We start from the raw sequence: 11,732 nt of genomic DNA, 5'->3' as shown, positions 1-11,732 counted from the left end.
CTTCACCTCCGCCCTACAGGTGCCTCCAGTCACCGCAGCTCCGGGATCGAGCCCCGCAGCTCGCCAGGTCCGCCGCCCTCCACAGCCTCCAGGGCCCGGTGCCGTCGGCACTTCCCGTCCCGTTCAGCACAAGCACAGCGCACCGGTGCTTCACCAGCACCCTTGCCACTCCACGCCACCTTACCGACGACTGAGTGCAAAGGCAGCACCTCAGGATCCCCGTGAGCAGGATAACTTGGGGATCTGGAGCGGAGCTCTACGAGATTGCGTCCGCCATTGTGGCCAGCTAGCCACGCCCCCCCGCGATTCTTCCCTAGTAGCAGTGGTTGCGACTGAGTCATCAACACCAGGCTGAGTGGAGTTCCTCCTTAAAGATGGTTAAGGCCGATAGCAGACAGTTAAAGTTGCCTTTTGAGCCAAGACCTGGCCCCAGTGTGGCATCCTAGGAGCTGCCGCCTACTGATGAGACTGAAATGGCTCCTGATTCAAGGAAAAAATGAAGTTGCTGCTGAAAACTATGCACGAGAGCTTGGTCTCCATTGACTCGAAAAGGAGCCCTCACATCCTGCATGGACTCCATCACTAGGAAACTTGACGCGGAGGATGACCATCTCACAGAGGCAGAACGTTGCATCTCAACAGCAGAGGACACTGACCCAACAAAGAGTGAAAATCTATAAAACATGGAAAAGGTCCTCCAAGTCACTGCTGAAAAAAATGAAGATTTAGAGTCTAGGTCCAATTGTAATAACATTCGTACCCCGGGCATACCAGAGTCACTCAAATGCTATTGCCCTAATACATATATATGACCCTGGCTTCTTTCCAGGGTAGGGAGGGTGCTGTCCACTAACCCCACATCGCTACTATTGAGGGAGACAGAAGACGTTGGAGGGGGGGGGGGGGACTTTAATTACATTCTATACGAATCCAGAGATAGGTCCAAGCTGCCACCCAAGGGGGGGGGGGGGGGAGGGGGGAGGTTGCTGGCTGCTGAGCAATAAGGGAAGGCCACACACTTGTGGATGTGAGGAGACAGAACACACACCCAAAGCAGGAGGGCACTTTCTATTCAGTGGTTCATGGCATGCGGTCCTGGCTGGGCTACTGGCGGACTAGTGTGCCTGCGGTTCCAGGATTGTCCATGAGAAGGGACAGCTAGCGACTAAAAGGTGGAGGCCCTCCTGGATGAAACCTTGCAAGTGAGCTGAGAGAATCTATAGAATATTATTTCAGGCTCAATGTGGGTTTGATTAGGGACATGGAAACCATCTGGGAAGCCTTTAATGCCATCACCAGGGGCATGTGTACAAAATAAAAATTACCAAATGCCCACCGCTGACCTTATCACAGATAAAGCCAAAACGTTCATTGATTGGCTCCTTTTCCCCCAAGATTTGAAGTGGGAAAGGAATGCATACACTCTGAAAAGGGAGTGAGAGGCATTAGATGTTTAAACTTGTGTGTGTCATAAAGTGCAAAGCTTTGAAATAACAGTTACAGAGGCAGTTTTTAGTCCGTCCATTAAAGGGAAGAGTACCCACATGTTCAGAAATGGAAAGAGACTAACATACAGGTAAGAAAGCACAATAAAATTAATGCCAACCTTTTAAATGTAACAGAGAAAAAATGTCATAAAAAGTTGAACAAATAGCTTTTATTCAACCTGTACAATTGTGAATATTTTACAGAAACATGAATAATTAATATACACACTTTTATAGACATGTTTACATATAAATACAACTGACTGTTCAAGAGTTCTGCATACTATCAAAGTGCACAGCATTTTCTTCGTCACTTAAGATATGCCAAGCATGATCCTCACAACCTCTTTTGAGTTGAGCTTGCAATTAAAAAGAAATCTTGTTATGATGACACAGATCAAAGTGTCGATGTAGAAGCAGTTCCAAAAACACAGTAAACCTAAATAATGTACATCTTAACTCCTTTTTACATATCTAATGGTAAAGAGTTGCAAGTTGGCATCTCTAAAACATACTATCAGTTGGTCATCGGACAAAAACATATCAGATATCTGACTTTCTATTTTTGTCTTCATGTAAAAACAGACTGCCTTTGGGTATGTAATCATTTTAAAATCCTAAATTCCCAGCAAACACCCTCTTTTTTTCTTTTAACAGACTAATATGAAGCAACCTGTTATGCAGTAGTTTCCATTTTAAGCAGATCTCCTATTCTCGTGCAGAGGTTAGATTAAGTATGCCACTTACAATCCTGACCGCATTAAGCCCTGTAAAACATTATTGCTGCGTGAAAGAAGTCCTTAAAATGAAAAAGTGAGCCTCTATCCAAAACCTGCGAGGGTTCAGAAAAGTCACAGCTATATTGTGAGATACCCAAACAGAATGTTTCAGCAACTGAATAGTACTTTAATATTGGCCTGTTGGACTCTCCACTACAGAGTAATTGACTTTCCCTCTGTGAGTGGTAAAAACCAACAAGGCAATTATGAAGATCATGTGACACAGAGTTCTGAAGCCCAAAGTGGAGGTTTACTGCTATAGATAGGCTTCCTTTCAGCATAACTACATGCTCCAGCAGCAGCATCTTCAACTTCCTCTTCAGGTGACCAGCGCTCCTGCACCTCCTGTAAACACTCTTCATCTTGGAATGGGTTTTCTAGAAGAGCCAGCACACGTCGCACCTTTGTAAAATATGAACAGATTGATATGTCAATGCTTCTCTCGAGTCATCAAATTACGTTACATTGCTCAGATATTTCAAATGTAAGTGCTAAAGACAAATATTACTTTACACTAGAAAAACATTTTCCCAAAATGTCAAATTTAATAGCTGTGCAACTCTTCCCGATAGCTGGAGGGGAGGGGGGCAAACCTTAAATGTGGAATTTTAGTATCATAACTCAAATGTATTTTCAAATGAGAAGATTATTTTCTGGAAATGTCAAAAGTTACTTTAAAATGAGGTTTTCTTGCGTATCTCAGATCACAGCCATAACTTCTAATGATATATTTTAACTAGTGTGTTATGCCCACTCCGTACTCCTAACGCCTGTACATGAAGGGCACAGCCTATCCTAGTGCCCATAAACCAGATGTGTAACTTTGACCATATGCTTTGCCAAATACCCCAGCCATCAGTACTTGCTAGGCAACGCCTGCAGTCGTGCAGAGCCTCTACTAGGCCTGGGCTTGGTCTTTTGCCAACCTCTATGCAAAGATCACGCTGTGTGTCAAGTAACTCAGTTCCTGAATCCTGGCAAACTGTTAAATTAATTATTATTTGAACTTTGCTGGAGGGGAGTATTTGATCCATTGCTTTTTGTATACGTGTGCATCTGCTGAGAGCCCTACTTGCCAAGTAGTCACAATACCAGTTCCTGGGCCCTTGGAAGTGAGTATCCGTGTTACAAGAAGAAACAGACGCCATGCAACTTCGGAACCGGTGTCTGTCTGCAACTCTGCTGCTGTCGGTACCGAAGCCGTGGACCCCGCTCGACACAATGACTGACTTATAACATAGGCTCTGGCGATGCCGCAGTGCCTCTGAAGAACCACCACTGTGGGAGCTAGCACTCCCCAGCACACGTCGAGTACATGTAAAGCTTTCCAATTAAGCAGTGTACGTACTCAGCATAATACATATGAATTAAACACGAGTACTTGGCACCACACGAGCAGCGGTGTACGGCACTTAGAGAATTTGAATCTGAGCCTTTGAGACGGGGCATACCGAGATCCCGAGATATTTATAGGGATACTGAACTTGTGACGCCGCCTAGACTGAAACCCTTTGTGGGTTGGAAGTATCACCACAAAATGAAGGTTTTCTACTGAGGAGATATAGCCTTGAAAAAGTCATGGAATAACCTCCCTGTATGCGACGAAACACGTGTTGGCTGTTGGGAGCAGGTTGAAGATCAACTCTATTAAACAACCAAGAAGAGAGAGAAAAGAATTGTGCTTAATTTATATGTATTATGCTGAATTCGTACACTGCTTAATTGGAAAGCTTTACATGAACTCGACGTGTGCTGGGGAGTGCTAGTTGTTATTGTTCGCTCAGGCCTTTATGGGGGAGGTTGGTGGTCCTCCTCACCTTTCAGCACCGTCAAGTGAACTTTATATATCCTGATAATTTACTGTGTGATTTTTCTCAGTGGCGCCATTTACCTAAACTGAATACCACTGTCCGGGTTTTGTTCACCACTGTGGGAGTCCCAAGCACTGCATCACCAACGTCCGAAATAAACTCCTCTCCGACTCCTACACTGCAGCTGCGGCCCAGTGGTCCGACCTAAACGCCGCAAAACCGAGGACTCATTGCTTGGCCGCTGACTTCCTTATCGATACCGCACAGCATTATGGAATCGAGGTATCACACCTGCAGGCAACGCATCACCTCCCATCCGCCTCGCATCGTCCCTGGACGTTAGCAGCTCAACGACTCTACACAGCCTCCCAGAACCACATGGTACAGTGAAGCCTCACCTCCATTGCGCAATGCACTGTCCCATTGCGCAATGCACTGTCCCAGAGTGCCAATGTGACAAGACCCTGCCTAGCAGTAAGAAACAGACGCATCAACTGCTTTAGCTATGCCCCACCACCCCTACGCCTTGCACCCTCATGAAGTTTTGACATATCCAAGGTACTGTGCAAGGGTCTCCCAGACTACTGTATCCAGCCCGCGTTCCCTCACAGTCAAACTGAACCTGTGGTTTGTCCCCGTCAAGCGTGACCTGATAGCCCCAGTTGGAGCTACTGTTTAAGAACTAAAACTTTACTGAATATTGACAACTCCACAACGTGATTTCTGCCTGTTGGATTTTTGACATTTTTGTCCTGTTTTACTCAAATAAATATTGGCTATTTTTCTAAATTGGTGTTTTCACTGTGTGTATGTGTAGAAATACTTTACACATTGCCTCTGGGGATAAGCCGGACTGCTCTTGCCAAGATACCAAGGGGGTGAGCACAGGGTATTGTTAGTGTGCAACTTACTTACCCTGACTACAGTGAGGGTCCCTACTTGGGCAGGGGGTAAACCTGAGCCAATTAGAGACCATGTTTCGAACAGGAGGAAGGAGGGAAAGAAAAGAAAAATGAGTAGAAGGAGTAAGTGATTGGAAGGGGGATTGGGAATGAGGGATGGATGGGAGAGGTAGGTGAATGAGTGACAGAGAGAAGTAATTTAAACTAACAGCTACCAAAAAGAGAACATTCATACAAGTCGGCTTGAGAAAAACTGCAACTATTCAGCTGTTACGGACAAAAAGAGGAATGAGAAAATAATATTTGTAAATGACGCAAAGAGTGCCAGCTATTTCCTTTATTTTTGGGAAGCAAGCATTATTCGGACTTTGCCACATGCTGCATCTTTGTACCCAGCCACAGGCCTTAAAAGTTTGTAAGAAGGTGCCCTGTGTGTCCAACTATTGCACCCGTTCCTTAGAGCCCTGGAACTGATAGGACGCAAAAGCTAATGACGCACTTCGCCCTCAATAGCAGCATACATGTACGCAGGGCCTCATGGATATTACTAATTAAACGAGCTGTGTCTGACAGCAGACGTGCATCATAAAAACAAGCCCCTAAAGAGAAGCAGAAAGCTGCAACCCAGAAGGAAGCACTGCCATGGAAATCCAAAATGGTTGGAGGAAAAGGACTGGTGTGCATGTCCAGCGAATGAAATGAATAGGGACTGAGCAGCATACAGCAAATGAAAGCTCTTCGAGAGCAATCCTTCCTTTCTCCTTGTGTAGCGCTGCAGTGTTGCTCTTTGAGGGGCGATGTTGTGCCTAGTAGCTGGCCTGAAGTCTGCTACAGACCAACAACCATGGAGCCCCACATATAGACTAAATAAGTCTAGACCACCAGCCAATACAATGAAGGAAGCTATTTTTAGGTTCATGATACCAGACAGTACATCGGTCTGGTTGCAAAAGGCATATTGTGGTCCTACCACGAACATAGAGGCATACAGCCAGCACAGTGCTTAACATGGACTTGTTTTATTGCCACTCATACCTGCATTCATTCTATTAAATGGTTTCCCTGATTTCAGCCATCCATCCAGTGTTTGTCTCTTCCATGGAACATAGCATTCAACATCTCTTTGATTGGCAGGCTGCTATGCTTCCACTGCTACATTTTTGTTGTTTGTGTAGTAGTCCATGGCAGTGCATGCGTTTTCCAGCCCTCTGCTTTGAGTGCTTTTCTCCCCTTACACATTGCATGCTTCTCTTTCCACCCACACTTGTGCTGCTCTCTTTGTGCTTCTCCCCCATGCTCCAAGGTGCTCTTTCACCCGTGTGTTTCTCGGTGTGCTCTGTTTTCTCAGTTGTTTTTCTTCTCTCCTGTCTGCTGTGTTGCTGGTTCCCTCAAATCCTAGGTTTTATCATGCCCCCAAACCCTCCCTCAGCCCGCAACCCATCTCTTCTGCTTTTTTTTTGTGGTTTCGTGCTGCATTTTAAAAAGGTGCTTTCCAATGTGTTTCTCCCTTTCCTTACGTGTTCTACCGCTCATGTTGCTTCTCCTCTGCCACTGTGGTGCCTCATCCCTAACCTGCTCTCGCAACCCGTTTATCCACCTTATTGTTTGTTTAAGAGTGCTATCACACTACTTTTATTTACTGATCTATCTCGGATAAGTAAATAAAAATAAAATAAAAACTGCTGTGTCGTTTTTGTAGGTGAGCGAGTGTGTATTGAACTCCCACTCATGGCTACAAAATTATGTGATGGCCCCATCACTGTTTTTTTAGCCATGCTGACGCACAACATGGCTAAAACACATTGGCAAAGCCAATTGGTCGCATAGGAATGACCCACTGGCTTTGCCAGTGCTTATTAGGCACAGGTGCAGAAGCAAAATGCTGTCCCTCACAGAGAGGGGAGCGAGAGGCTAAAGTGGGCTGACTCACTGCCCAATGATATGCTCTGGGGGGCGGAAGCAAGCTGTGATTGACAATGTAACACATTAACTGATCAAGAGAGCTAACCAAAAGCCCCTCTATGTACACAAATACGTATCTATAAAAAGAGGGCAGACCTAAAAATAAGGAGCTACCACTTAAATGAGCAACCAGTAGCCAGACTACTTCCATAAAAAAATATCTGGAATTTGGTTCCACAAGAGAGGTGGCCATCACCATCAGCTAGCCAGTCTCAAACTCAAGGCAACCGTACTCAGATTTTCCATATGTAGATTATTTTAGCAACTGTCATACCATTACTGACTATTACTAGAGCCAAGTTCCCACCCGCTTTCATTTACAGGGCTAAGGCCATCCCAGGACTTTTTGTTTTATGATAGTCTTTGGCACGAAATGCCAGCTTTCTTAGTACCAGACATTGTATTAGACTTGCAGACCAAAACTCGCTCAAGACCTAATTTGATTTGAGCTCACCCTGCCATATCTATTTGGGACATTCCTTAAAAGTGTTGGCCTTGGAAAAAGAGAGCAGACTGGCCTAGGGGCAGACCACTGACGGGTGTTTGAAGTGGGCCAGGACTGATGTGAAAGGCCCTTGAGTTATGTGGCAGTCTCCAAAGCCCCAAAGGTGCATTGGACCAGAATGGTTACACCTGCTCCGGTGGCACAAAGAGGCTAATGCCCACTTTGGGACCCATACAGACACCCATCTTTTCTGCCTTGGATGATTAGGGACACTGACAAACTAGAGAGTGAGAGGCCGCAGATATTTTAGAGTGGCCACCCCTACTCCCATCGCATCTCAGCAGACCATCATATTTTGTGGGGAGAAGGGTGTCCTTTTACATCTAACAGGTTGTCTGTCCCTTAAAAGCCCTCAGATAGAGCCTTGAAACATGTTCCTAACTATTATAGGACAACAACAAATGTGATACAAAACGTAGTCACTGTACATGAATTATATTGTAAACGTATCACAAAATTATTGCAGGCAGTTAAAATGTAAGGGTGCTCCTGGCAGTGACGCAGTGCAGGTGAAAACAGTGAATAATACAGTGTTATGGTGTGTGTATTTGTAAAGCACACTATCACCCATCGGGGCATCCTGGCCCAGAGCAGGTGTGTGTGCTTTGCCCCGCCTATGGTAGGTTGGTTAACTGAAAAGCCAGATCTTCAGTTACTTGCGGAATTCAAGAATATTCCACAATTGGGAGCCATGTAAGAGAATGTCTACCCTACTGATCTGGTTCTATTTATGCGTGGGACGTGTGAGAGCAGGAGGTTGAGGATGAGTCTGGCTGCTGAGTTCTGGATGGATTGTAGTCTTCTAGTGAGTTGCTTGGTGATCCTGGCATTGAGGGTATTTCCATAGTCCAACTTGCTCGTGACTAGGGCGAGTGACAGTTTTTCTAGTGTTGCTTGGGAGCCATTTGAAGATCTTCAGCACCTTCGGGATGTGGAAGCAGGATGCAGCGACAGCACCGATTTGTGTGGCCATGTCCAATTTGCTGAAGATTATTATTTTGAGGTTCCTGACATGGGTTCTGGTTGTGTGACGGAGTTCAGCCGGCCACCAGTTGGAGTCCAACGGGGAGGCGCTCTTTGAAGATCACTATTGTCTTGCAGGTGTTCAACTAGAAACAGTTGGCTTTCATCCAGTTAGTGATATCGGTCATGCAGGTTGTGAACTGGTTTGTTTTGGAGGTCTGTTCCGAGAGGGAGTGTGTGAGCGGTGTGTCGCTGCGGTAGGAAATGATGCTGATGTTGTACGTGAAGATGATGCTGGCCAGAGGGATCATGTATACATGGGGTTGGGCTTACTGATTAAACCTGACGTACTCCGTAGATGAGCAGAACTAGCAGAGAGCGGGTTCTTGGATGCCAATCTCATGCAGGTGACTGATGAGGATGGGGTATGAGACGATCAAATGCTGCTGAGGTCCAGGAAATTGAGGGCTGCCATGTCTTCTCTGTCAAGGATCATGCAGATGTTATCTGTGGCTACAATGAGTGCTGTTTTTGTACTGTGATTGGGCCTGTATTGTGACTGCTTGGCTGCAAAGAGCTGGTGGCCGCTGTGGGGTTCAGTTGATTAAATTCTCTAAGACTTTTGATCGATATAGTAGGAGGGAGGTGTGTTTGTAGTTGGCTGGCGTGGTTAGGTCGTATATGGTTTCTTCAGCAGGTACCCGACGGTGACATGTTTCCAGGTGTCCGGGAATGTAGCTGAGTCGATGGAGGAGTTAGGTTTAGGAGGATAGGTGTTAGTCCTTCACTGATTAGTAGTAGTCCTTTTGTGAAGGCGTGGTGGGGGCGAGGGTCAGAAGGAGCCCCTAAGTGGGCGGTCTTCACGGTAGAAGTGATTTAGACGGTGTTCACAGCAGGCCACGAGGTCAGGTTGGGCCATGATGAGAAGTTGAGTGGTGATGGGGCCCGGTTGAGCGCTGAAGTTGCTGTACATGGAGGTGATTTTGTTACAGAAGAATTCAGAGAGCTTGTTGCAAGGTTCTTGGGAGGGGGTGATGTTGCTGGAGATGACAGGAGGTGCGGTGAAAACTTTGATGGCAAACATTTATTTGCTTCTACTAGTGCTGGCGTTGATGTGATCTGCAAGAGTTATGCGCTTGATGTTCCAAATCTGCAGGTGGTAGCGTCTTAGGGCACATTTGCTGATGTCTTTATCTATGGTATTACTTGTTCTCCATTTGTGCTTCAGTTGCTTGCAGTAGCGCTTTGTCTGAGTTACTCTGTGTACCAGCTGGCCTGTAGTCAGGCTCTTGCTGTTGGATTGCGTTTGAGGGGTATCAGCACATGTGGTGATCCAGTTGTTGAAGTCCTTCATGGCTTTCAGCAAGTAGTTGGAGTGCTTGGGTCAGTGCTCGGAGAGGGGCAAAGCTCACTCCTCTTCTGTGATGCTTTTCCAAATGCGGGATGGGTATGCTAAAACAGATGAGGGCATGGGCTATCCAGGTCATAGTTGCTGGCTTGCCAACAGATGTTGCTGACTGAGGGGGGGAAAAAAGGGTCAAATAGGTGTCCGCTGGTGTGGGTGTGTTCAGTAACATGCTAGGAGAGGCTGAGGTTTCTGAGGATTTCTAGAAGGGCTGTATGTTTGGGTTCTAGGTGAAAGTTAAATTCTAGGTGAACGTTAAGATCTCTAAGGAGGATGCAGTTGCTAGCGTTGATGATGGGGAGGAGGGGCGACAAAGTCGTCATGTCACTGGCAAAATTGGTGTGGGGTCCTGGTGGACTGCGTACAAGGGTTCACCCAAGGAGAAGTTGGCTGATGCGTATCTTGAGCAGAGGGTGTTCCATGTAGCTGTGCGGCTGTCTGTGGAAGTGCTGCAGCTAATGGTATCTTTGAATATGGTGGTGACTTCAACTCCAGGCTTGTGCTTTCAGTATTACCTAATGATTTGTAGCCGGTTGGGATGGCTGTAGTGATGCCTAGTGCAGAGGTTGGGTTTAGCCAGAGATTGGTTGTGCATTTAGTCCGTGGAATGTTTGGTGAGCAATCGGTTATTGAGAAGCGTGAGTGTGTATGTTGTTCGGGTGGTGGGTGTTTGGTCTGAGTAAGAGTGAGAAAGTGGGGTGCGGTTGTGCAGGAGTGGTGGGTGTAGGGTGTGGGAGAGTGCATGAGGACTGTCAGGAGGCGCACGGGAACACTCCCTTCTGTGCTGTGTGGCGGAGAGCACTGGCTAAGATTAAGAGCATGGAGGAGCACAGCAAGGTATCTGTGGGCAAGAAGAGAACCTGAGTTTCTGGTGCTGGGTGAGGTCCGGGTGCAGGCGGGCTTGCCTTTGGCGTGACAGCACCACATCCGCAAAACAGCCGCCATTAAATAGGTCCTGTGGTGATGGGAAATTCAGTCACTTCCTATGCAGCTGGGGGAATGGGAAATGAAGTCCTCTTTCTTGACTTCTTCTTTGTGCACAAGATATATACATGTACTCATAGCCACTGGGACACATGCATCAAACTGTCAACATATAACGGTTTAGGACTGTATGACGTCCAAGAATGAATGAGTGATCAAGACTAGGAGTTCGAGGTTTTGACCCCAATGAATGATTTGAACAAGTTCTTCCTCAGGACTAAAAGCAGTAAGCAACCTAAAAGAGGTATGAAAACTGTCAGAGCCACAAATGAATCAGGAGTAAAATAATATATTCAGCTAAAAAAGGGGCGCTCTCCAATCTGGTACTATTTAATCAAGCATCCAAGAAACCAGTCATCAATACAAGATCTAAAGAAACGTAGTATGAAATTAGGATATGTAACACGTCCAAGCAATGAGCATAATAGGCTATACTACGGTGTAAGAAAGAACAGTCTACATAGTGGATGAAGAGTCTCATCATTTGTCTAACGCCACCAATCAAGGTAATTTAAGGACTGACTATAAAGGGCAATGCAATGGATATCACAGCCATGTGTGAGGCAGAAAGAATGCCCAATATCACACAGTGCATGCACAAATAGCCAAAAAGGCAGAGGAACAGTAATCTGTTGTGTGAGAAGTGGCCATAGCATCATCACAGTACATACCTTGGGAGCGAGGCTAGCAAGATGGTGGAAGTATCCTAAGGAAGCTCTGCATTGCTGCCCTTTATTCATCATTAATCATGGACACATCTGTGCACCCTATTCCGTTCCTGACATCGTTCTACACCAGTCGCGGTTTGATGGCGACAGGTGGAATGCTGCTGAGGCCCTAATCAAGGCCTATTGCAGCGAAGTAACTGGCTGGGAGCGGCCGCTGGATCCAGGGAGACGTGGCGCCACTCAGGCCCTAATTGGCTCTCGGCCCG

The 11,732-nt window shown here is 46.3% G+C and overlaps 1 protein-coding gene across 1 annotated transcript in view; it reads right to left on the bottom strand.

The window, feature by feature from the left end:
- Positions 1 to 1,637: 1,637 nt before the first annotated feature.
- Positions 1,638 to 11,732, bottom strand: part of SELENOO (selenoprotein O) — a 215,712-nt gene continuing 205,617 nt past the window's right edge. The window contains exon 9 of the mRNA XM_085653951.1: positions 1,638 to 2,668. Coding sequence (XP_085510077.1) covers positions 2,471 to 2,668 — 198 coding nt within the window. The 3' untranslated portion in view covers positions 1,638 to 2,470. The remainder of the gene's footprint in view (positions 2,669 to 11,732) is intronic.

The sequence above is a fragment of the Triturus cristatus genome, chromosome 4_1 (assembly GCF_964204655.1).
Source record: "Triturus cristatus chromosome 4_1, aTriCri1.1, whole genome shotgun sequence".
Taxonomy (NCBI): Eukaryota; Metazoa; Chordata; class Amphibia; order Caudata; family Salamandridae; genus Triturus; species Triturus cristatus.
The sequence above is the reverse complement of the archived record's forward strand: the minus strand, read 5'-3'. Positions and strand labels throughout refer to the sequence as shown.